The sequence below is a fragment of the Brachyistius frenatus genome, unplaced genomic scaffold (assembly GCF_029030835.1).
Source record: "Brachyistius frenatus isolate BFR_SWC_R1_liver_20210118 unplaced genomic scaffold, ASM2903083v1 Contig_50, whole genome shotgun sequence".
Taxonomy (NCBI): domain Eukaryota; kingdom Metazoa; phylum Chordata; class Actinopteri; family Embiotocidae; genus Brachyistius; species Brachyistius frenatus.
In genome coordinates, this window is record NW_027210649.1 from 1,445,788 (window position 1) to 1,471,953 (window position 26,166).

Consider the following 26,166-nt stretch of genomic DNA (forward strand, 5'->3'; position numbering starts at 1 on the left):
GATTGGTTGACATCTTTTCGCATGGCTTCATAGATGACAGGCTAGTGGTGCTGATGCTGTGACAATGGGAGTCATCCAGATATGCATCATCTGGACCGAGTCTGCTTAAAAAACACACACACACACAGCGGCAGCACACGCAGGCTTGACTGGCCGTAAAGAGACGGGGAAGCCGCTGGGAAAGAGACTCGAGGAGGAACCTGCTGGTGCTGCTGTGAAAGGGTAAGTTTCACCCCGGTGAACAAACAGACATGCCCGGGGCGTCCAGTTAGCTGTTTTCGATGGGGGGGGGGGGGGGGGAGGTCGCACGTACACCGGGAAGCAAGACTGTTAATCCCGCCGGTGAAGTGAGGCAAGGTCCTTTGGCAGATTCCCCTGCATACTTTTAAGATGCATTCGCTTTGTGGCCAGTGACACAGCGCTGAGCACGGCGTGCTGGTAATGCAGCGGTTGTAGGCAGGCAGCTGTGAGTCAACTCATCCCCTTGGTCGACTGCATTGCGCAGAGAGTATGCCTCGCAGGGTGGCATGTGTCTTATTTTCTTCATGCATATCCTTCAATACAGGGGTCACAATTCACCATGTCAGTGTGTTCTTGTCTTCATGTTTTCTCATATCCTGACCCAAAAATTCAGCATTTTATGGATCCAGTTTGATGCATTTGTTACAAGATGAAAATATGATTTGGTCTATATTTAAAATATGTATATTGTATCGTTGCTGAAACTCTGACAGCTGCACCGATTTGTAGTGAGCTGCTTTGCATGCTGAGATTTGAAGTTTGAAGTGGTCTGTTGACAGTGAATGTGTGATTCCGTGAGCAGTCTATGCTCGCCTGCAAGTGTGCATAAAGCTTGTTGTATATAAGCCTTAAAGCCACCGATATATGCTAACACTAGCAGCACAGATGCTGGTTCTGTTGCTGTAAACGTGACGTGTTTGGCTTCCCTGTGCTCTCCGAGTGTAGTGATGGGAGCCTTCAGTCGACAGAAGTTTTTCCAGGAGCTTGCTCATGGCTGCCTGCTGCCCACAGCTCAGCAGGGCCTGGAGCAGGTATGGCAGCTGTTGGTTATCTGCCTGCTGTGTCGGCTTCTCTGGATGTTGGGTGAGAGTCCAGTTCTTTTGCAATTTGTCTTCACCCTTCATGTTGCCTGCATCATCATAACCACTTGTGCTATCCTTTATTTTTATTTTCTTTTTTTTTTTCTTCCAATATCAGGCCTGCCGTCTTTTGTGAAGCACCTGGGCACAGTGGCCGGAGGTTTCTACACTCTCTACCTGTTCTTTGAGCTCCACATGATCTGGGTGGTCCTTCTCAGCCTTCTCTGCTACCTCTTCCTCTTCCTGTGCCGCCATTCCACCATCCGAGGCACCTTCCTCTCCATCACTGTGCTCATTTACCTGCTCCTGGGGTAAGACAGTCCCCATCTGATATCAAAGCACAGGTTGCTCTGGTTGAATTTTGCATTGTCAAAACTGCGACTGTTCTTATCTAATTTATCAGAGAGCTGCATATGATGGATACCACCAACTGGCACAAGATGAGAGGTAAGCCCGGCATCTTCTATTACAACATTTGACACACTTCTGATTGAATCATAAATGCAAATGCTTTATATTCCGCTTGTAACGTCTTATTGTTTTTGACCGAGAAGTTATTTTCTAGTCTTATTTTGGATTGTAGTGACTATATAAATGCTGCTGCTGTCGTCCAGGTTCACAGATGGTGGTCGCCATGAAAGCCATTTCCTTGGCCTTCGATTTGGACAGAGGTGTTGTGACCAGTGTGCCCTCACCCATTGAGTTCATGGGCTATATTTACTTTGTGGGCACAGTCATCTTTGGTCCCTGGATCAGCTTCAACAGCTACAAAGAAGCTTTAGAAGGACGTAAGCTGGTAAGTTTGATACAGTATCTCTTAAGTACGGACGAAGTTGGAGGGTGGGGATTAATTTAAGAGATTTATCCTGAGACTAAGTGTTCAATTCTTTGGCTTTTTCACATCTCCTCAGAGCTTTTCGTGGCTTTTAAAAGTGTCTGTGAGCTGGGTGAAGAGCCAGGTCTGTCTTGTTATTTCCAACTGTGTGGCACCCTACCTCTTCCCTTATTTCATACCTGTGTATGGAGACAAGCTACTACGAAGGTGAGTAGAACGCAGAGATGCACGTATATAAATCAAAATCCCCGTTTACTCTCTGGCTTTGATTTTTTTGGGGGCATAATTCTCCTGTAAGTTAATACCTCTCGTACCTGCTTTTTATTCAGCAAAAAGAGGAGGAAGATCAGGTAATTAACTGTCCACCTCAATGACTGTTAACATACCCAACGATGAAACCATGCTTTTAACATTATTTGCACTGATTCTTTTATTTTTCTTTGTGCCATTTGCGCAAAACCTTTACCTGCACGCATGTACCCACATCATTCCCCCTCTCTGTGCAGTGATGTGTCCCAGGATTCCCCCCTCTCACCCTCTCCTTTCACTACAACTGTTTCACCATCTTGAAAAACTTGCTGAGGCGTAGAACATCACGAGGCAACTCAATGAATGTAACGTATCACTAACATTGCTCTCTTTTTTTTCCCCCATTGCTTCTCAGAGGTACAACAACAAAGTATGTATTTTATGTTCCCTAATAGTTACTTGTTAAAGTTGGACTTTATCTAAAATTGAATTGTAATATCCACCTGTTGCGTCCTGTTTTGCTGCCGTTGCACTAGGTGGTTGCTGGCCTACGAGAACACGATGTCTTTCCACTTCAGTAATTATTTTGTCGGCTATTTGAGCGAGACCACGACTACTCTGGCCGGTGCAGGCTTTACCGAGGAGAAGGAAAACCTCAAATGGTCAGGACTGCGTGTGCGACATTAACATAAAGTGTGTTTCCCTTCATTTACATTGATAATGAGACACCGCCTCTTTACCTTTTTGTTTTGTAGGGATATGACTGTATCCAAGCCGCTTAGTATAGAGTGTCCGCGGTCGATGGTGGAGGTGGTGACGTCATGGAACCTACCCATGTCCCGCTTTCTGCACACCTGTGAGTTATAACGCTGACAGCGATTGCTTGACAGCAGCAGCTGTTTGTTTTTTTTCTTCATAAATGGAGTGATGATTGCTCATTTAAACAGACGTTCATATAGAAGCTGATCATTTCATCTCACAGATGTCTTTCAGAGTGCGCTCAAATTCGGGACTTTTTCTGCCATCATGGTGACGTATACAGCCAGCGCCCTCTTACATGTGAGTATCATGTGGAAGTTTTACTGTAACTTTTAACGTACTTGTTTCAGCAAGTGGTGTGTTTTGAGTCTGACTCTTGTGTCCTGCAGGGTTTGAGTTTCCACCTGGGTGCGGTGCTAATATCTCTGGGGTTCATCACGTACATTGAGCACGGTAAGAGTCTGCCTAATGTTTTTCTCCTTTCCACATTAGAAACCCCTCCATTTAGAGAAGGTGCTTAGCTTTGCAGTAATGGTTAATTGCACCCTCTATGACACACTGTTTCTGTTCACTGCAGTGCCTGTAACTTTCCTCTGATTGTTGGAAAGCAACTCTTCCTCCGGTTTTATTTTAATGCTTTGGTGGGGTTTTTTTCGGGGTTTTTTCAGTGTTGCGGAAGAGGCTTGCAGCCATTTTTAATGCCTGTATACTGTCAAAGAAATGTCAGCCAAACTGCACTCACCAGAACAAAAAGGTAATGTGCACCTTTTGTCAAGCAGAGGACTTTTGTTATCTTTCAGTTATTATTAGCAGTGGGCTCTTTAGATTTGCATGAAAGTGCGAGGAATAGTTCAACAATGAGAAAATATACTAATTTGTTTCCTTAACAAGAGTAGAGAAAAGAGAAGATTGACAGCACTCTCATATCTGTAGCTGAATATGATGAAGATGTTAGCATAAATTAGAAAAGAGATGGAAAGCAACCTGACTCTGTTTTAACAGCTTTTTAAGGAGTTTTAATTAACACATTATATCTTGTTAGTTTACAACGTTTTACATCAACAAAAATCAAAGTGGGAATCAAAAAGGGATGTTTTATTTTCTGGATTGTTTCTCAGCTTGTTGTTTCGACTTCATGGAGTGTCCCTGGTAGACAGATTGGACAGAGCCAGTCCAGCTGTTTCTCCCTGCTTTCAGTCTTCATGCTAGTTAAAAGCAAATGATGTCCATCTTCTGTTCAAAGTCTCAAAAATCAAAAATATGCACTTTTCCAAAAATCAGACATCTGACAATCTGAGCTGCAAAATTATAATTCATTTTATTTTTGTTTTACCTTTGGCTATGCTGTTTATTTCATTTCGCTGTATGTTTTGTTTTTTCCAGGTTTTTTTCAGTTTTCATTGCTTCATGGTGCAAACATGCAAATCTTAATTTCAATCAAAGGCATGTGGTTTTTATTACGTGTTTAATACAGACTCTAGTTTTCTTCCAAGTATTTTATTTGTGCAAATGCCCAATGCACTGACATCACTAGCACTTCCTCCCTGAGCAGTTGCTTAAAGCTGACCTAACTCTGGCCTAGATAGCATTCAGATGTGATCTCTACTGCCATCCTCCACATGATCAGACATATGAGAATCGAATCCCTTATCATTAATTTTATATCTGCATTTAATAAGAATGATAATAACACGCTAAATGACGATCACATTCGTAAATGTTCGTCACTGATCGTCACAACTGTGAACATCAGGTTTCAATGCCAACCACATCTGCTGCAGTTAGTATACAGCAGCTGCAGCAGTCTGCTTTACACTGTCAATTGATATATTCTGGGAGTCTGCTGGCAACATGCCCGGCAAAAATCCCTTATGTTACGTTGGTTCTGCACGTCAGCGCAGCGGGGAGGGGAAAATAATTATTTATGCCAAGAAAAATCAGCCTGCATTGACCACACTACATAGTTCTTATTGTCGTTATCACAATTTATACATAGTGGTTTTAAATCTTGCGTATTTCTCCATATTATTAAAGAAATTTCATGGAAGAAGGTATAATTTATTAAGAACACTTTAAACTTACCTGCTTCATCAAGAAAATATAACTGAGTTTTCAGATAGAAAAACCCACACAGATTACAATGTTGAATAAGAATGTTCTTACATAATGCCTTCTCCCTCTGCAGGAGCTATGGGTGTATATGATTAACATAGCATTCAGCGCTTTGGCAATACTCCACTTGACATACCTGGGCTCTGTGTTCAACTCCAGTGTGGAGTACATGGAGGAGGACGAGGTGAGATAAGAGTATACTCAGTCTAAGAGGTACAAAATAGATAAAGAACATTTTAAAATAGCAAATAAAACAAAATAAGAAATCAGGTAAACGCGATTGAGAAGTTACAGATATGCAGATGTATGTGTACAGGTAGAGAGACTAGTGGTGTCTCATTAAGTAATTCAGTTGTCTGGAAGTTGGAGGCCACGGCAGGCTTTGAGGGTATTTGTACAGCCTCTCTTAAACGTGGAAGCACACTGACATATGTGCATGTGAAATGCTGCATAGGAATGTGACCTTAGCTGTTGTATTTATAGCTGAGCGATAGAGTGATTTAAAGTTTCGTGTGACAAGTGGTTTTAGATCTAAATCTCTTCAGAAAGTGAGAACCAATGAAGGATGAATCACTATTTTTGTAATTATGTTTTAATGAAAGGTATAAATATGCACTGTCCTATCAAGCTTACATAGCATGTGCTGCCCCCTACAGGACGACATCACCCATCATACCATTCAGAAGTGGTCTGAGCTGAGCTGGACGAGCCACTGGGTAACATTTGGCTGCTGGATATTGTACCGCCTCGTTCTCTAATGATAACAGACGCGACGAAGACGTGAAGGAAGCAATAATGTGAGATGTAAAGCTCGTTCTCCACTTCTGCACTGTGACTTTATCCTGCATCAGACCGACGAGAACAGAATCAACCTGTACACAACAATATAACCGACACGCTGTGTTCAGGTTGCGCCGCATGTTGGCTGGGTAATCTATTATTGGAACCTGCTGGGGACTAGTACTGATATCCATGAAATGAGAGCCCGCTCCCTTCTTCCTTTACTCCCTATCACATCCTTTTTATCTGAGCCGCAGTTGTCAGGCTCCTCGTGTTGTGACAGCAGCATGTCTCACTGAGAGACACAATCAATACCTATCACTACGGGGGAGATCGGCTGCTCCTTTCTGCGGTCACACGATAGAGCCCATTATCTAGGTTTCAGCGTCCACCGTCCAGATGTGATTTCCCCTCCACCTCAAGTGTTTTACAATCATACTTTTTAGGTTTGAAGGATAAGGCTGGTGACAGTCCGCGTACAGCCAGCAAAGCCCACAAAATGACCAAAATCAATACTGCACTAGTGGATCTCTCGATGCTTTCTGATTTCCCCTGCTGGCCTGTCTGTCTGCTGGGGACTGTAGTTCTTAGCAAATGTTACTCAAACAGGAGTAATAATAACGTTGGTTTTTTTTTGGTCTTTGCATGAGATTTGTTGGCAATAATAAATATATAGAATATCACCAGACTTTTCCTTTAACAGAGCTTGTCTCTCAAGCATGTTTAAGACAGCAAAGAGTTTACTTTTGAATGAAAAGAGCACAGATTACAGTTATGAGGCAGCAATTTTTTTATTGTCACCAGTAATGATTTCCCCTTTAGTGAATTGTAGATGAAGAAAATGAATCAGTAATTCTATATATTCATTTTTGTGGTGGAGTTTCCTAACGGTGTTTGCATTTAGTTCCGTGTTATGCTGATACTTTCCTTTAAATCCAATTTTTTTTGCCTTTGCTTCGAGAAGATCTTACTGGTATTTGAAATACTTTTCTACTCCTCAGTATTTAAAGTAAAAGTTTAGAATCAGGGTATTATACATGTATTACTGTAGAGCAAACATGTTTAAATTTATCTTTCAATTTCATATTGCAGATTCAAAATTAATATATACTGTTCACTATATTCAATATTTCTCCTTGAGTACAGATTTTTATTACGCAGCTGCTTTTAATGATGCGTTTGTGTAATTACTGATTACCCGGGAAAAGAACACGAGTGTCTATATCGGATTGCGATCACAACCTGTCTGTATCTCTCTTTAATCCAGAGCGTCAAAGGATTTGCTTGTCAAAGGAGATGTTGTGTTAGATTAGAGCCTGAATGTCCGTTCATGCCTGACAACAAGTGCTCAGTCTCTGAGAACCGACGACCACCCCATCCGACGGGACTTTTAAATACTATTCTGATGTTTTCTTTAGGTCAGTGTTTTGTCCCTGTAAATGTGAAGGCACTGATACACCTGTGATATTTTTATAAAATTTTACATCAAACCTGGAATGCTGTCTTTGTTTTAATTCGAGATTATGATAATCCAAACAGAAATCCGATACACAAGGGCTGCTGTAAGAAATAGTTCTTTATTTGAATCATTATTTACAAAAAGAATGTATTTACTGTTAAACAGTCGTGGTTAGATGGTGAGTTAGGGGAAGGATTGCGAAAGGCTTGACTGGTTAAAGCAATGATCCGGTCCAATTTGGGAGTCTGTTTCTGAGCATCCAAAGAGCCAGAGTGGCCAGCGTGGGGAAGGGGGACAGAAAACGCTTGAGACGAAGGAACAGAGGTTGAACAACAGATGGTGACGGATGGAGATCAGGTTCACTTTATGCCTCTGTGAGAGGTGAGCAGATGCTGTATTGCAAGGCCACACAACAGAACAGTGCTCTGGGGGGAATGTGCGGTGGGGAGGGGGACGTGCGCTCAGCCCTGTCTGCCCCGAGGACCCCCATGTTTACGACGGCAGGACCCCAACAGTGTCTCTAAAGCCATCTTCACAAATGCCTGGAAGTTATTGCTTCTCTCCCTTCGGCTGTCCTGCGAGGGGATGAAACACAGACAGATACCTTCACTGGGGACACAGCAATCACAGCACTTCATTTTCACACCGTGCGCCAGACGTCTGGGATTTCAGGAATCCCAAACAACTAAAGGCCAACATTTCTGCACAGATGTGATTCACTGGGTTATTATGACATGCAGAGAATCAACACATTTCAGTATATATAAATGCTTACCTCCTTGCTTCTTGTTATCATCTCCTTTCTGATCAGCTTTCTTCGGCTGCTCTTTAGGACTCTGAGGTTGCTTTGAAATTAAAACAAGAATATACAAAGTGAAGCAACAAAAAAAAATCCATTGAGAGAATAAAATTTAAATTGTTGACTATGAATAGTTTTCTTACCTTGGTAGCTGACTTCTTGTCCGACTTATTACCTAAAAATAGTGGAAATATTCAGATTTATGTCAAACGCAAGGTTACTTTTGCTGTAGTTTTTTCAATTTTAATTAGTGATCTATTTTTTTATTTATTTAACCAGATAAATCAAACAAAATTATTTTGTAGAAATTATTTTTTGTTGCATTACCTTTTGTTCCTGGCATTTTGGCGTAGGTCCAGATGCTATGCTGTTTTTTCTGAGAATGCAGTGCTTAAAGTGGTGTTCAACTCGGTCATTTATGGCCCGTGCTTGTGAATGACTCTGTAACTGGGGCCCCTTCGAGAAAGAGCACTGTGAACAAGCAAAGAGCCCCGTCAGCTGAGCAGCATGCCCCACAGCCCTGCAGGTCTTTGCTGAGCCAGGCGAAACCTCAGAGCTGACCTTGTAATACTGCCATTGTGAACCCACTGGAACTGTGCGTTCACCTATTGTGCATGACAAGAAAGCATTTTGATCATGTTACAGGCGAGGTGATTGGATAGTTCGGCTTTTTTTAAAAAAAATATTATTATTTATTTTAAAGTTTAAACTCAGTAACGCATCACACTTTTTCACATTGATCTGGATAGAAGATAACATTTTGACCTTAAAAACCCAAATGAGAAAGATTTTGTTGGTACATATGACTACACTAAAGGGATCCTCAGCATTGTCAGCACTATAGCAGTCCAGGGTTTGGCAGGGATCATTAAGTGATGCTCAATTTTGCCATCCTTTGCATTCTGCTTTGTGTGGAGTAGTAAAATATTGCTGATATTAATCAATTGATTATTTTGCCCCTTAAGCACCCATGTGGTCCCTAAAGACACCTTAGTATGCAGGTTTAAGTAGACTCGTTGTTATAAGTTGTGTTTAGGGAAGGGCAGGTAAGCATCGTAGACGTGTAAGGCTGCAACACTAGATTGCTGGGAAAAAAAAAAATAAAAAAAAAATAAAAAAGCATTTATATCCCATAAAAATCATGATTTAATCAAGTATAAATGTTCGCGGTCTGTTGTTTATTGTGATCAACGCTGTGAATCTTCATCCGCATTCACGTCGGTAAGTGGTGCCGGTGACACGAAGTCACGTGACCCGACAGAAAAGAAGAAGAAAAAAAGAAAAAAGCAGCGATGGAGAAAAGCTAAGGAAGGTGAGCCGTTTTCAAATGAAATTCACGTTGTTTCTTCGCCGCATTATCACACCGCACGCCTTGCACGTCGTGTAAAACTGATAACTGACAGACTATCTATTTGCATTGGAGAATGAGCGGGGAAAACTGCTTTTTATGGGAGGAAAACGCGTATGGTGTTGTGACTAGCCTGCTAATTGCTAGGTAACGTTAGCTTTGCTTTTTTTTTTTTTGGGGAGGGGGGGTGGGGGTGGGTGGTGGTGGTGGTGGTGCTGGCAAAGAAATGGGCCCGACTTTTCATTCTTAAGCTGCAAGTCGACTATTTCAACCCCACCTCTGGCATTATTTTTGCGGTGTCAAACTCGCATTGCGTGACATATCTCTTCAACGAGGTCCCATTTCCTGTGTGGTGCCATTAGATTCTGCACCATCACTTGATTCTGTGGATGGGTGGAGGAGGTGGTGGTGGTGGTGGTGGTGGGGGTTTATCTCAGTTATATCCATGTTAGATAAGATGTATTGGCAGAAAGTGCATAAATATAAAGTTGTGTAAGGTGTCCAGACCTCAACACACCAAATTGTGGGGGTGGGGTGGGTGGGGGTCAATGTTAGTCTGAAATGTTGATGTCTGCTCCAACTTCAAATTAAAACACACACACACACACACACAGTAGACTATGCAGGCTTTAAGTATCTGAAAGAGTGAAACTCGTTTATTTCAGTGGAATGCAACTTCCTGAGCTCTCGCACCAAGTATAAGATGAAGGCATTAAAGGGAGCTGAAGTAAATCGTCTTAAAAGGCGCCCGCTTACGTCGCTGCAGTGTGGCAAACACAAGGTATTTTAACTCCTGTTTTACGTATCTGTTCGGCAATCATCTTTGGGTTTTTTTTTTGTGGTAAGAATGCATTCTCAGATCTGAGACATAATTGTGGTAAAAAATAAAATAAAATAAAGGCACCCCCAAAAAAAAAAATCTCAGAAGAATCGCGCTCCACCGGCTTCACGCAGTTATAAGTAGTTTACAAACTCTTTATTGTTGCTGCCTTTTTCCTTTTCGTATTCTGCTGCATTGCTTGTGACTTTGCGGTGACTCACAATTTTCCCCAGCTGGGCATCTCGTCAGCAGCGAAGATGGTGATGGTGATGGATTAACCTGCACTTGACCCGCGAATTCACAGTTTGATTGACATCATTTGACAGCACCGTCATAACAGCCTTCGCTGCTTTCTTCTTAAAAAGCATCTTTCCCGCAGTGTTGATTCTTGAAAATTAGAGCCAATAAAAATGTGGGATATCGTCTCGGTATGTGGGATGCAGGAAAAGAGGGAAAAAAAAACATTCTGTGCAGTCCTACGTAAAGTGGGACACCTGGACACTCCCAACTTATTAAAGATACGAACTGGGCGCTGTGTGTTTTTGACAGGAATCTGCTCTGGCAGTGACTTCCTCTTTACCCAGAGTGCTTTGTGGAATGGCAGCAGTTTGGCAGCAGGTTTTGGCAGTGGACGCAAGGTGAGACTCAGTCAAGCAGCCGGCTTTAATAGTCTAAAACTGATGAAGAAGCTATTCAGACGTGTAATTGTTTATGGATCATTTGTGATTTATTGTGTGTGCTGTGTCACTTCTTCTCCTCCTCCTCCCCCCACCCCCCTCACCCCCAACCAGGTACAATGCTTACCGCACGCCTACGTTCCCACAGTTCCGAACTCAGTACATCCGCCGACGCAGCCAGCTGCTCAGAGAGAACGCCAAGTGTGGCTTTGAGCCAGGGCTGCGCAGGCAGTACCTGAGGCTGCGCAGTCAGCTGCTGGCCCTGCGCTACGGGCCCCTGTCTGAGCAGAGCAGCTTCAGGGCCAGCAGTGTGCGCAGCTCCCGCACCACACTGGACCGCATGGAGGTCAGACCCAAAGAAACAGAAAGGATAGGCAAAGTAGAACTGTGTAGAAACAAATAAATAAAAGAATAGGTGTGTTGCGCTGATTTGGGAAAAGGAGATATAAAAATATCTTGGAGCTGCAAAGAAAAATATAGAATACGACATATGAAAGCCAACTGGAAGGATAAACATTGTTTGTTTTTTTTGTCCGTCGGCAGCATAGCCAAGCAACGCTTTGGTTGCCCGTTCATATTAAGCTGAGCAGCTTGGTTGAAATGGCTGACATCGCCCACGCACATATGAGTATCATTAGCTTAAAAATGCATGGTAATTTTAATAAATTCTCAATATTTATTGATGTTTATTTTATGATTGATTGTTGCTCTTAAGTTCTGTCTTCACTTTGCACTCACTCCTCTGAGGTTCTTCCCTCCTCCCCCCTCCCCGCCCCCTCTCCCTCCTTCCCCCTTCCCTCCCCCCGCTCCTCTCTGGCAGGACTTTGAGGAGGACCCCCGCGCCCAGGGGGCTCGTGGTCACCGCCGCTCTGTCAGCAGAGGCTCCTACCAGCTACAGGCCCAGATGAACAGAGCCGTCTACGATGAGAGGTACCCAGAAGACTGCCAAACAGATCCTCACTTTACAACCAGCATCTTGTCCCGTTGCGTTGAGCAATGGAATTCTTTTTGATCTATTTCTCCGACCGCTGTTAGATTTACTGGCCATAATTCTGGTATGGTTCGCACTGAGTAATGATGAGATCTCGCATATTGAGTTGTCAGCTGTAGGCAAGGGTTGTGAGGTGTGTTGTATTGATTATACGTGGTGGTTTTTATTTCTGACCGCAGGCCTCCGGGCAGTTTGGTGCCCACCTCGGTGGCAGAGGCCAGTCGAGCCATGGCGGGGGACACGACTTTGAGTGAAAACTATGCTTTTGCTGGCATGCACCACATATTTGACCAACACGTGGACTCTGCTGGTAAGTTGGCGGCTTCATATCTATGATAATCCATTTATATTCATTAAGCATCAACATTAATTACACTCCGTCTTCCTCTTCTTGTTCTTTAAGTTCCGCGGTTGCAGTTTGCCAATGATGACAAGCACCTCCTTGCTTGCTGCTCATTGGATGGCACCCTGTCCATCATGACGTTGTCCCCACCTCCTCCCAGCGTGAAGGTGACCCTGAAAGGTCACGGCGGTCCCGTCACAGACTTTGCCTGGTCCCTGAGCAATGACATCATCGTGTCAACGTCACTGGACGGGACGTTGCGTATTTGGAACACGGAGGACGGTCGGTGCATCCGAGAGGTCCGAGACCCAGAATCCAGCGAGTTGCTCTGCTGCACCTTCCAGCCCATGAATAATAACCTCACTGTGGTGAGTCCCATTTCAGACTTGCTATCATTTTTGTATGCTGTGGTACTGATTCTGTAGTAATACAAAAAGCCAGACTTATACTCAACTACAGGCAACATCGGACTACAAATATGAACTAAGTGCAACACAAACAATTAGGACAGATTCCTGTTTAATTCCCTGTTATGTATTTTTTCATAAAGTATTTTTTTTTCAGTTGTCTCTTTTTATGTGCTTAAGTATATAATTTATAAGGGAGAATTGGACTATTCTTCTCTCTATTTGTGTTTCTGGACTAAATGTTTGAGTTTAATTCCAGCAAAGATCATTAATCTTTCATTAATATTTTGATTAGTTTCACAGAAAGCGATCATTCAGATTTTTTAATGAAATGCTAAATTTAAAAAAATGAATAAGTAATATTTAATAATCTGCAACAAACTTAAAACAACCATCCACCAATGTGGTTAGCCGTATGAGTCCTCATTCACTTCACTAAACATAAAGTATGTGACACTATTTCATTTCAGAGACATTTCTCCTTGCAGGAGATCTTGAAACTGCAAATGTCATTTTTCTGTCTGTGTTTACTTTGTTTTCGGTCGGAAAACAACCATGAACACCTTGTGTGGCATCTGTTTGCTATTTTCTGCAAATATTTACTATTTTTTAACATACGGTCATGAGGAAGTGTAGGATTTGATACGGGAACCCTGCTGTGATCCTGCGTTACCCAATAACCAGAAGTAACAGATAATGACATTTGTAGCTTTCATTTCCTCTTGAAAGTTAATAAAACCTTGTAAGATTAATTTTCCCTTGTTGTGAGTGAAATGTATCGACAAAACTTTGCCTGCAGATGCAATAACTTCCAAATAGAAAGGCTTCCTTCCCATTCTGAATAACTGCATGAATGCTCACAGTGTGCAGACATTGATTAAAATTTTTGAATTAAATGTCAGCTTTTGTAACCGAAACAAAAGTGCTAAATGTCTTGGATAATTTTGATTTAACGTTGCTTTTTTAAAAAAAAATTTTTTTATTACAAATACTTTAACTGATGAGCAGAGTGTAAAATGAAAGCAGCACCAGTGTCCATTTACACCTCATTAAATCCAAAATGAGCGAGATGAATTTGGTTTAATTGCGACAGCAAAAAAACACTATAACCAGTGCAGTTCCCCCTTCAGCTTCTCAGCGCTGCCCTGTGGAAATAATAAAGGTCCTCACTCGCCGCTCTGTGTTCCAGGTGGGGAACAGCAAGCACCACTTGCAGGTGGTTAACATCTCCACTGGGAAGAAGGTGAAGGGGGGCTCGAGTAAGCTGACAGGTCGCGTGCTGTCTCTCTCCTTTGATGCTCCGGGGAGGATCCTTTGGGCGGGGGACGACAGGGGGAGCATCTTCTCCTTCCTCTTTGATATGGCAACAGGTACACTCATTTCCATTTGGAAGAGGACAGAGTGTCCACTGACCACTTTACAAATTATTATCCGTTTTTTTTTTTTTTTTTTTTCCCACTGTCTGTGGTTGAGAGGGAGAAAGTGGTTGATGTGTGTCTGTTGGTCTCTGCCGATTCTGCCCCCAACCCCCACCCCTCCTGCCCACAGGGAAGCTGACCAAAGCCAAGCGTCTGGTGGTGAGCGAAGGCAGCTCCATCTGCAGCATCTCTGCTCGGTCCTGGATCAGCCGAGAGGCCAGAGACCCCTCCTTGCTGGTCAACGCCTGTGTCAATAAGATGCTGCTGTACAGGTCAGTCAGTACGACCAAGTAACTGCTTATTGATGGACAGTTTGGTCTCCGCTCAGCCAACAGACTTTGAAGCCGTAACATCCTCAGTTTGTGATGTGTGTTCGTTATGATGTATTTACATGGTTCCACTGAATTTGATCGGTTATTCCACCTTCACATTGGCAGGGTGGTGGACAATGAAGGTACACTGCAGCTGAAGAGAAGCTTCCCCATCCAGCACGGCACGCAGCTCGTTCATAGCATCTTCTGCCCTCTCATGTCTTTCAGACAGGGGGCCTGTGTTGGTAAGAAGTCTCCTCGTGGTCCTGCTGTGATATTTGAATAGAAAATTAGACCACAGTTTACTGCTTGCTGCAGGCAATCCACTGTGAAAAAAAAAATGGGCAAAAATAGAGTATTGCTTTATTTGGATAGAAAACCCAAGTAGCAATCTATTAGCAACCAAGTAATCTAATTTACCTTCACTGTATGTTATAATATGAGAGCAGTCATTTCAACATAAAAACATCAATCATTAAATTGATTCAATGAAGCCTTATCAGTCATACGAATACCCTCAACAATGTTTGGATGATAAAAAAAAAGCATCTTCCACTATGATTTGTCATAAGTTGTCAGTCCGAACAGTGGTCTCCGATGCACCTGTGCTCTTACCAGATGTGAATTCACTGAATGAGTATATGGGTGTGGCCACGGTCCATTGAGGATTATTTCCAGTTTTTGAATCCTAATGGACGTACGCCTTGCGTTAATTTTGAATGTATTGAAGCAGCTTTCAACCAATCAGCACTGAACACCGTATGACGTATGCTGTGCGCTAAAACTCGCCAAGCTGTAAACAACAGAGACCCTAAAAGTTAGCAGAGCGCCACATCCTGCTGGTAAATTACCTTTGCTGACTTAAAAAAAAAAAAAAAAAAAAAAAATTAGGCACCGTTCTGTCTCCGGCTTCAAATACTAGATATTTGCTAGTGTTACTACAACTGTTCGTGTCGCTTCATGTAGCATGTTTGGAAATAAAAGCTCGACTTCGATGTCATCGCAGTTATCCAGCGCCTTCACAGTGGCTGAGTGAACCCTCATGCCAACAGGGTTACTTAACTACAACATTGATGACTAGCACTATCAGCTGTAGGTGGGCGCCGCCGAGCTCGCTGAAGACTAACAAATTCTGACAGTGTGAGAAATTTAAGATCAAATTCTCACTGCGAGACCGTTGCTACCAGCCAATCAGAACACGTAAAATGACCTGGACTGCATTGATCAGCCCGTCATCTTGTTTTTAATTCAGTTTCAAGTATCCATCACACTATCAGACGTGCCTCAAATCAGTATCACAGAATCGGTGCTAAAGGCACCTTGTTATTACATAAAGGACATGCACTGAGGAGACCAGGGGAGTACTGCTGTCAAAACTGGGCTCATATCTGTCACTTTCTGCTAAAGAGAAAGGATGTAAGTGTTGTCACATTAACAACTGTGTTCCCTGAGACAGTGTAGAGGCAGCGTGAACTGCCGAACGTTCAGAATGAACCGTTTTAATGAGACATCCATCATTTATTTATCAAGTTTTCCTTGTAATTCCTTGTCGCCGTTCAACTCCTTGCTCTCGTGGTTCTCCCTCTGCCACAGTGACAGGCAGCGAGGACGCCTGCGTCTACTTTTTCGACGTCGAGCGCAACACCAAGGCGATAGTGAACAAGCTGCAGGGTCACGGGGGACCGGTGCTCGACGTCAGCTTCAACTGCGATGAGAGTTTGCTGGCGTCTGCCGATTCCACCGGCATGGTCATCATCTGGAGGCGGGAGCAAAAATGACTGACACACCGATTTGAAAAATGAAAAAAAAAAAGAACGAAAGAATGAAAAAAAAAAAAAAAAAAAAGAAGAAGCTTCCATCCACTGCATATACTGTAAAAAGCCTGCTGCTCCTTAACCGTCCAATAACAAGTCTGTAGATTTTCACTGGAATGTAACAGGCTGCATCACACGTTTAATGTAATGATACTAAAGTGCAATCAGATTGAACACCGTGGTGTGTAGGTGGTAGGGATGTCTTATAAATTCAAGGGGTGGGTTGTGTGTGTGTGTGTGTGTGTGTGTGTGCGCGCGCGTATGTGTGTATGTGTCAGTCCTCCTACAGCTGCAGCTGAGAAATTGCTTTTCCGTGGAGAAAGAAAAAGCACTACTTCCATGCATGTCATGGCTTACCTCCAACTTGTGTGGATATGATTGAATTCATGAGAAGAGGATGCAACATAATCTTCCAGAAAAAGAAAAAAAAAAAACCTCTTTGTATCACACTGACAGTCCCTCTGGCATAGATCTAGTTCACTATTTATGTAACTGTTATTCAAGCAGTGTAATCAAGTGTAGTTAAAAAAAAAAAAAAGAAAAGAAGCCTTATTTGCTTTGAGTTGCCTGTTTGCATTTGAGACCGTGTGCATGAACCTGAAATCAAAACCGGTCAGTCGGCATATCAAATCGATAATCACGAAAGATAAACAAGTGTGGTTTTCATTCTTTGTTTGTACTTTTGGGTGTGTGTGTGTGTGTGTGTGTGTGTGTGTGTGTGTGTGTGTGTGTGTGTGTGTGTGTGTGTGTGTGTATTCCGTTCATGCTGATTGCAGATTCTTATAATTTATTTAACACACACACAATAAACTGCTGTACTTGTCAGTTGTCGTCGTGTCCTTCCCTCACAAAGCGTGTTTGAAACTACAGAATTTAAAAATGGAAATACGAATGTCAGTGGTAGGGTGGTCAAACCTGCAGTGTAGGAGAGCGTTAGTCACTGTGTGGGTCTTCATGATCTACACAGGATTCCCCCCCCCTACATCAGTGATTCAGTAGTGTGTCAAAAAAAAAAATACTGTTGTGTTCGGAGCCTGGCAATATTTGTATAGTATTGTGTTAGATACTGTTTTAACATCGTAGGGTTTATTTAGTTGTCTATGGTCTTAAAGGTTCAGTAATGTTTGACCTTTTCAGAGTCTTCTCCTGAGAAAAACAGTGAATTCCTGTTCTTTCTGTCTGTCCGGCCATCAGCCGCTCTAGCAGCATGGCTTTATCGATCACAATGTCAGCCCGTAAGTCGGCCTACCATTTCTGTCGAGACTAAAATGTTGTAAAAAAAAAAAAAAAAAAACACCGGATAGATTTTCATGAAATTTTTATCCCTAAAGGATGAATACTGACTGCTGATCCATGAGGCAGACATTTGTGATTTTTAAGTGAAATATCTTGACACATAAACTGTTGTGGAAGTTGCTTCAGGTATTTAAAATTGTCTACCATCGTCGGGTTCGGAATTTTCATTCGTCCATCGCTGGATTAAATCTGATGAGACTCCCATTAATCTCTGTTGCACTCGGCTAGTTCTAATCGCTAACAGTTAGCATTAAACTAAAATGGTGGACATGATGAACAGAATACCTGCTGAACATAATCATGCTAACATTATCACTGTGTGGATGTCAAGACAGTAGCTTTTCATTCAAAGCACTGCTGAGTATAGCCTCATGGAGTAATTTGTTATATTTAAGTATAAATACCAATTTTTTTATTTTTATTTATTTATTTATTTTTTCCCAGGGACCATTTAAGGGGCCCAAACCCTAGGTTGGAAATCACTGGAACAGATCCCAAACATACACCAAAGTTCCTACACATGTAGAAATGTCTATTTTCTGGGTCCTGATGAGCTAAAACGATACATTAGACTAATGTCTCATGGCAATGCAAGACATAAGTCTCACATTGCAATCTCCACCCTATTAGCACCTCCTCAGTGCAGGAGACATAAATAAATAAGCAACTAAAAAACTGGAAACAGGCACAGTGTTCGAAGGAAATCAAAGAAAGGACAATTGTACATAAGGTCAAGGAGAACTGTGAGAACTTGTGTATTCGGACAATGTCTATACAGCACTCTGCATTCTCTGAACGCACAGTGGGCGAGGGTGAGTTTTCACAAATGAGTAAGGCGGCCTTTGTTGTGGTGTATCTTGGAGAGAAGTGGGAAGAAAACTAAAAATAAGCACTCACTTAGAGGAATCTTCAACATCAGATCTGGGGAGACGGAGAGACACAGTTGGATACAACCTGTTAAACCTGGACTATTTAGAGGATGTTCACACAGTTGAGGCTGCTCACTATGGAGACATCTTTTCCATCAGCCACAGTCTGAGTGCACAGATTAAAAACAATGGAAATTATCTCTCATTCAAATTCAAAATATAGGCCAATTGTTTAGCGCGAGATTACACAATCGTGCAATGGCTGGATTTCAACCAGGCCTTAATTAAGACAGAAAAAATATTATATTCTCCCACACACTTTCCATTTTATTTTAAAATGTCAGAAACATAATTATACGGTATGGTTGGTTGCATAAGGTTTGCCGTACACGTGAAAACTGTATGATGTATTTTACCACTCGGCTCAAGAGAGATTCAGTACAATAAGTATTTGATTAAAGTATTTATGGTCCTTATTTATGATGCTGGGAATTTAACCCTTAATTACATCTAAAATGGTTTCAAAGATCCGCAGTGTTATTTAACATTTGGTTATTCTTCTTTTCAGACTGGAACCCGGATACTTGTACCTTTATTCATTCAAATATCTCACCATAAGCCAGCAGTTTTTCAGTTTTACAGAACAGAATGTGTTTCTCTGGTCTTTGGAGGACTTGAACACTGCCTTACACCCATTCCTCGGTTTGCACAAAAGATTCAACAGCTGCCACCTGAAAAGCCCGCAAAGAGGCGGCTACTTTTTTTTTACATGATTTTTACAGTCACCGTTTCTCAGTTTTATATTGCATTAAATGTGATCTTTTAGGGTATGCCGCAGCGATCTCATGTCAAAGTTCTGCTTTTGAGCATCAATATCGAATGCAAAATTCTGATGTACTAATGGATGACAATGAATTTAGAGTTGATTGTTTATGGTCTTCAGTATGTTTATGCTTGAGACTTCTCGTCTTTTTGTCCTCCTTTTCTCTTTATTATGACACATTTCCATAACCTTACAATGTATTTTGCTTAATTTTTTTTTTAAGCAATGCTAATTTGAAAGAAATCATTTTCCTCTAACACATGAAAAGTTCAATTCATAAGAAGTCAAATGCATCATTGCACAACTCAATACCATTTTTGTCTAGTATTAGCTAATAGGTTATTGAAGAACTTTAGATGGATACAGCTGTATAACAGACATCACTTTGTCAGTTTGTAGACTTTGTGATTCTTTTTTTAATTGTGTTATTGTGACACAATGTTTACCATCATACTGCAATGGTTGTTTGGGGCCGCAAGAGCAGGAAGGTTTCATTATATTCGAACCAATAGCTCAACAAACTTACATGTTACATTCACACACATTTTTTGTTTCCACATAGTCGTTCATTTCAAAACTTGTATAACATTTCTGATTCTCTTAAGGTTTATTTTGTGCATTTCGACACCTGTATCCACAGATTTGAACCGCTGGTAATGGAGTGAGAAATCACAAATCCCTTTGACTCGACGGTGGCTGCTGGTCAGTGCTCAGTGGAGAAGAAAGAGACAAGATTACTTTTTCATTCAATGCAGTGAAGTGTACAAACATGTCTCATACGTTCTTTTTTTTTTTTTTTTTGTGTGTATGTATGTTTTAAAGGGCCACAATGCACGCAGGATGTAATTTGTGCCACCAACTGAAGTGCACTCCTCTTGGATCCAGCCGTGTCGCTATCCAGGCAGGGTCATAACTCAGAATGCATCAAAAGTAGAGTCTTTATTGATGAGTGGGCAAAAGAACCACCTCAGTTCAACTGTACAGTTACAGAATATCCTCTCGCCAAGGAACGCCAGACGTAAAAATTATGGACCTCCGTTCACTTTCCATATCAACATCTGTACAAGTTGTCATTCCCGGTCTTGAATCTATGAAATGCAGTGGAATGCATGCTAGTACAGTATGCTGTGCAAGTGTCCACATTTAGAAAAATTGACTGCACAAATATATCTATGCCTAACATACTGTAGGTTAGACATTTGCATTACATGAATCTTAATTTGGAGAGACAGCTCGGTGTAGTCTCAGCCAGTTTCCGCACATCACACGTGGGCTTCGTATCCAGCCTGCACACGTTTTCATTTTAAACACAGCGTGATCCACACTCAAATAGTGACATTTATGTTGAGGGCAAATAAAACATTCAAGTTTCCTTCACATTAAGTGCCACTTCATTTCTTCATTTTTTTTTTTTTTTTTTTTTGTATTCTGATGAGAGCATATCACTTCAAAACATTCCCAAAGTCATCATTTGCAAAATAACATACATTTGCTAATGATTTTTTTTAAATGACGTAATGTACTTCATCATTAAATCCTATGGCCTGTTTGCAAAGTACTATTGTTGTTTTCTAATTATTCTGTCCCCTTTTTAATTATCCATCCGTATTTCACATTTGCTTGCACAGTAGTATAAAAAAAAAAAAAATCTGACTACATTTTAAGTTGCAGAAATTCATTTAAAGGATAAATTTCCATATGATAATTACTCAATTTCGCAAGAGTTTAAGACCACAAGAAGAGGTTGCTTTCATATTGACTCAGTATTACTGGAACCTATCCTATCATCAATATTTCTGTCTCTTTTTGCGGCCTCCCTCCCTTTTTTCTTTTTCTACCTTTTCCTCTCACACACACATACACACGAATGCTATATAAAAACACACAAGCAGGAATATACATTCCTGTACAGCCTATACAATATGAAATCAAGTCATATTTCAAAATAGTGTCATCTGCTTAACATGTATTGTTTTACAAATAAAGGAAAACAGGCAATTTTTTTTTTTTTTTTTATGATACAAAGAAACCTGACACGCCCTAAATCAAGTCCAAAAAATCAAGCATGTTAGGGGCTTCTGGGTTCACAACAGCTATTTAAATGTATCCAAGGTTATTGGGTCCACTTGATATTTTGCAGTGTCCTTTGAATTACATGAAAAGGCGTCCAGGGTGGTCTATCAATCCATTCAGACCCCTTTGAGTCTCTTGATGTGTTTCAGAGTTAGTAACGCTCTGATCAACACTTTCTATTCACAGTCCACGGCACATTTCTTCAAGGATTTCAACCCTCTCTGTGTCTGTTTTGTGCCTTATGTGACACAGAAACTCATTCTCAGCCAAAAGCTCTGGGGCGTGTCCCTCTTGAAATAAGGCAACGTTATTTTAAAATGGCATCTGTCACACTTAGTTGGAGCGGTGATTGTTGTGATCTTTCCTATTTATCAATCGTACAGTACATCATCAGAAATACAAATCATTAAAGTGGAACCAGGGCTTTTTTTTTTCTGCCCCGTCCGAAACCTTTGCAACTGACACATTTATTCAAATATCAACATTCTTCATACGACGGCACTGAGCCTGCATTTGTTAGCAAAAATTGGATTTTGTTGTGCAAAACAACAAAACAGACACTGACACGTAACCAAGGTGCATTACAACACTTTCTATTCTCCAGATTTCCTCTTTAAAACCTGAAACATTCCCCTTCAAAGCTTGTTTCTTCTCACATGATGCAGTAGGCCTCATCCTGGGGCAGGTGTTGTTTAGTCCTCCAGTAAGTGGGCAGATGGGCTCGCAGCACTTTCCGCAGGTCCTCGTTGAGCAGGAGACAGAAGATGGGGTTGACTCCGGCCTGGGCGAAGCTCATCCACACCGTGATGGAGAGGTACCTGTGAGGGATGGCGCAGGACTTGACGAACACCCTCCAGAAGCACGCCACGATGTACGGCGCCCAGAGGACCAGGAAGAGCAGGGTGATGGTGTAGAACATCCTGCCCAGCCTCCTCTCCGACCTCACCTCTTCCATCCCGAGCAGCCGCCGGTGCTGATTGTGTAAATTCTGCCTGATGCCTAACAGGGTGGGTGGCATGGGACCACGGCCGAACCCCGCAATCCAGTTAGCTGCAGCTTGACCTGTCGCCCCGGGACCGTGGAAGGTCCAGTTCTGGCTGATGGCCGGCACCAGTTGGACAGGTTTCATCTTGCGGTGCCTGTACTCAAACAGCAGCAGCTTGGCGTAGAAGCCGTGAGTGGCCAGGACCACCACGGCCAGCATGAGCATGAAACCCAGGGTGTCATTGGTCTTCAGGTAGCGGTGTTCAAAAATGCACTGATCCTCATCGCGGATGAACTTGTACGTCCCCACGTCAAAGACGGGTGGGAACGCCATGGCGACTGCCAGAGTCCACACCATGCAAATGATGGCGGCGCAGGTCCAGATGGTCATGCGTTTGGCGTAGAATCGGTGGTGGGCAATGGCAAGATAGCGAGTGACGGCCACACAAAACAACATGAAGGCAGCGTGAAAACAAAACAGCACAGCCATAAAAGCCACAACTTTACAACTCAAGGCACTGTAAGTCCAGGCCGAGCTGTTGTGAACGGACACCAGCACAAAGGGGAAGCAGGCAGCAGAGCGAACTGCATCGGCCAGGCACAGGTCCAGGAGAAAGAAATAGGGAGCCTTGTGAAGTGTTCTGTCTCGCAGGACCAGCAGGGAGACCAAGAGGTTGCCTACAAGGCTCACGCAGATGATCAACCCCAAGAAGACCAGCTTAAAGTAGGCAGACACATCTGTGGCAGAGATTCCTCCGCTGTTGCTGCTGCTATCACTGCTGCTGCTGCTGCTGCCGCCTCTTGCCAGTCCGCTCTGCGAGGCCAGCACAGCCAGCAAACTGCCAGGGCCGTCGATGGCAAAGCTCTGGTTAGTCATTCTATCACCCGTCCACGAGAGCCTGCCTGGTTTGGGCCCTTTATAAACAGTACTGATCCTCCTACAGCCGCCGTCTCGCGCGACTCTCTCGTCTCTTTACAAGGAGAGGCCGTGCGGATCTTTTCTACATGACAGAATCATCTTTCCTCTTTGTCCACAACCTCGCCACCTGTGAACAGAGACACACATTTTGAAGAATGAAAAAACAAGATGTCTGACCTGCTTCCGCTGCTGCCGACTAAATGGAAACAAAACTTACATCTGGCAGCGTGCATATAGAAGTGCTGTGTTGGGCAAGACAGTGGAAATCTCTGCCTTCCTGTTTCTCTAAGGCTGGGATCAGATCAGCAGCTCTACAGCATGCCAGCTCCTTGGCTCTCTCAGTAATTACCTTGCCCGTTGCTAAGATACAACAGCTTCACATACTTTGTGCAAGTGTGGGTGTTTGAGTGAATGCATGGGGGTGTACGGGGGGGGGGGATGGAGCAGACACAGTACGACCAACACTGGGCATGTCCAACAAACAGAGATGTTGTAAATGAGCAAACAACATTTTATGCCTTCTCTCCGCTGCTCTCTGCGTGTGTGCCATGACAGTTCAGTTAAAGAGCACGGTGTAATCGGCACACCATTCATAGCTCATAACAAATGTGAGAGTATAATGGCAGAGCAGGCAGCCATTTGTTTTTTTAGTTTTTTTTTACTGAAGGCCTGTGTGTGAAATGTGCTATTTTATTCAACAGGGGGATACAAAAAAAAAATCATTGTTGCCATCACGACAGTCAGGCCTCAGTGATGAAGCAAAGACATTCACATCAGACTGGATTAAAAACGAAATTATTATAAAGATGAAAATTTGAGTATAAACCAAATTTAAGCCCTAAAAACTCATTTACAGGCACGAGCTGGTAACAATACACAGTCGTGCTTGTCTGGGTGGGCCTTGTCTATGTAGGCCATGAAACACAAGATGATTTGCAGTACCTGCAAGCTTGTTTTTGTTTAAATTGTTAAATTTTTTTAATGTTTTTTTTTTAATTAATTTATTTTATTAACATAACAGCCTTCTGCCACCTTGACAAATATCATTTCACCTGATTAAATGGCTGCCATGTCAGCTAGGCCTGAAACACAGGGTGGAGTGAAAAACAGATGAACAGGTGTCAAAATCACCTCTGCTGTGTTTTCTATGTGTGTGTGTGTGTGTGTGTGTGTGTGTGTGTGTGTGAGAGAGAGAGAGAGAGAGAGAGAGAGAGAGAGAGAGAGAGAGAGAGAGAGAGAGAGAGAGATGATAAACCTACCTTTCATCCCCTCATTTTTGGATGTGTTCTTCCCTCACGGTAACAACAAGGTAAAAAAAAAAAAAAAAAAAAAAAAAAAAAAGGAGAAGAAGAAGAAGAAGAAGAAGAGGAGGATCCCAGTCGCTTTGTTTCACCGTGTGTTAGATCGAGAGAAAAACACATAATAAAGCCTGCTCTTGCTGTGCTCTCGGGCTCAAGCAACACCTGTTATGCATAAATCCATCGCAAGGAAAATCGAATTGAGCAACATAGAATAAACATAAAGACGGCAGAGGCTATCTAATAATCAACAGCTGATCAAACAATCGAGGATGAGGACTGTGATGTTAAGCCACATTTAATATATATATATATATATATATATATATGGGGGGGTGAAAAAATATCCACCGCCACCCTTTTACAGTGTGTTCATTTGGTCTGTGTCTGAATATCATCCGAGAAAAAAGATTTTATGTTGCATCACGTCGAAGATGGGCTTCCAGAAGGCTAGAAACGTACGCGATAAAAAAACACAAAAAAAACCCCAATAAAACATATCTTGTTCTGTTCATATGTCCAAATGATGTCAGATTTTCAATGCTTAGCAATAATAACCCACCCACAGACGTTAGAGAGGGAAAAAAAAGATCGCGCATCCCCTAAATGAACCGTCTTGGTATGTATATTGGCTAGTGGCACCAGGACAATTAGTCCGCACAGACAACAGCCTCGACACGTCTCTTTTTTCCATCTTTCAGTCACCAAAAAAAAAAAAAAAAAAAAAAAAAAAAAAAAAAAGGCGATGTATTTACCCCGGACTGTTAATATGCAGTCTTTGTTTTGCTGTCCAGCGAAGGTGGACTACATCTTAATGGTCCACAATAAAAGCCTGCACGACAGAACAAATACATTTCTGTTTGGACAAATCCAGCGATGCCACGGAGGAGCTCACATCTCAGACGCCGTCGAAATCACGATAACAAAACAAAAACAAAAAAAAGACAGAACGAAAAACAAAAACAGCACGGCTGGATTAGGCGAATTATTCCTGAATAATCCCAATTATGGCTGCTTGCAGGGAGGCAGCTCGCACATTCGCGGAAACCGTCGGTTTTATTCGGAGAGAGACAGAGAGAGAGAGAGAGAGAGAGAGAGAGAGAGAGAGAGAGAGCGACGGACCTGTGCGGTGTATTGTGGGCCATAACTTGAAAGAGATGTTTTATTCTAAGCGTCTCTCTGGCATCATGTATGACGCGCCTGTTTTCTCCGGTATGAACACAGCGAGGAGCTCCAGCCGCCAACAAACTGTGTCTATGATTGGTCTCTTGTCCTCATAGTGACAGACTGGACCGACTGGACCTAGAATGATACGCAGAGGCCTGATAGGGCCGCAGAGAGAGATCCAGAGTCCTCCGGGGGGGGGGGGGGGGAAACAACAACCAATGAGCCTCCTTTATGGAGATTGAACAAAAACAACAACAAAAAAAGACAACAATTTTGATGTCTGTAAGAATCTAAAACCATCAGAAAGAATTTGATGCAGCACTTTGTATTTTCAGAGTCACACCTATGCAATTCATCTGCCAGTCCACTAGAGGGTGCTGTGTCAATGCCACGTTTTGCCCGATTTGAGCAAGAAAAGTTGCATGCTTTTTAGGTTAGGAACAAAACCCTTATGATATGATTTGGGTTAAATGCAGCAACGTACCGCAACGTCACCCGCTGGTTTGTAAACTGCC

At 42.4% G+C, this 26,166-nt stretch overlaps 3 protein-coding genes across 9 annotated transcripts; 2 read left to right on the forward strand and 1 right to left on the reverse strand.

Annotated features, from left to right (window-relative positions):
- The first annotated feature begins 59 nt into the window (after positions 1–59).
- Positions 60–7,332, forward strand: LOC138624279 (protein-serine O-palmitoleoyltransferase porcupine-like). 4 transcript variants are annotated; one of them, XM_069704305.1, is made up of 15 exons: positions 60–222; positions 962–1,104; positions 1,219–1,411; positions 1,504–1,547; positions 1,715–1,896; positions 2,012–2,142; positions 2,265–2,285; positions 2,600–2,614; positions 2,721–2,846; positions 2,940–3,040; positions 3,167–3,243; positions 3,333–3,396; positions 3,612–3,697; positions 5,129–5,239; positions 5,712–7,332. In XM_069704305.1, exons 2-15 carry the CDS (start codon positions 969–971, stop codon positions 5,811–5,813), a joined length of 1,389 nt encoding a protein of 462 aa, XP_069560406.1. In that variant the 5' UTR covers positions 60–222; positions 962–968; the 3' UTR covers positions 5,814–7,332. The 4 variants fall into 4 exon arrangements, with proteins under 4 accessions (XP_069560406.1, XP_069560404.1, XP_069560407.1 ...); XM_069704303.1 differs by having other exon boundaries at positions 967–1,104; XM_069704306.1 differs by lacking the exon at positions 5,129–5,239 and having other exon boundaries at positions 967–1,104.
- Positions 7,333–9,324: 1,992 nt separating this feature from the next.
- wdr13 (WD repeat domain 13) lies at positions 9,325–17,047 on the forward strand. 3 transcript variants are annotated; one of them, XM_069704309.1, is made up of 10 exons: positions 9,325–9,405; positions 10,811–10,899; positions 11,053–11,284; positions 11,759–11,868; positions 12,109–12,239; positions 12,333–12,640; positions 13,869–14,049; positions 14,228–14,369; positions 14,535–14,653; positions 16,002–17,047. In XM_069704309.1, the coding sequence occupies exons 2-10, from the start codon at positions 10,859–10,861 to the stop codon at positions 16,184–16,186; spliced, it is 1,449 nt and encodes a 482-aa protein (XP_069560410.1). In that variant the 5' UTR covers positions 9,325–9,405; positions 10,811–10,858; the 3' UTR covers positions 16,187–17,047. The 3 variants fall into 3 exon arrangements, with proteins under 3 accessions (XP_069560410.1, XP_069560409.1, XP_069560411.1); XM_069704308.1 differs by lacking the exon at positions 9,325–9,405; XM_069704310.1 differs by lacking the exons at positions 9,325–9,405; positions 10,811–10,899; positions 11,053–11,284 and adding an exon at positions 11,303–11,590.
- Positions 17,048–20,130: 3,083 nt separating this feature from the next.
- LOC138624282 (probable G-protein coupled receptor 173) lies at positions 20,131–25,616 on the reverse strand. 2 transcript variants are annotated; one of them, XM_069704311.1, is made up of 3 exons: positions 25,240–25,616; positions 24,446–24,649; positions 20,131–23,313 (listed from the first exon to the last, which is right to left on the reverse strand). In XM_069704311.1, the coding sequence occupies exon 3, from the start codon at positions 23,142–23,144 to the stop codon at positions 21,936–21,938; it is 1,209 nt and encodes a 402-aa protein (XP_069560412.1). In that variant the 5' UTR covers positions 23,145–23,313; positions 24,446–24,649; positions 25,240–25,616; the 3' UTR covers positions 20,131–21,935. The 2 variants fall into 2 exon arrangements, with proteins under 2 accessions (XP_069560412.1, XP_069560413.1); XM_069704312.1 differs by lacking the exons at positions 24,446–24,649; positions 25,240–25,616 and adding an exon at positions 23,404–24,176.
- Between the last annotated feature and the right edge of the window lie 550 nt (positions 25,617–26,166).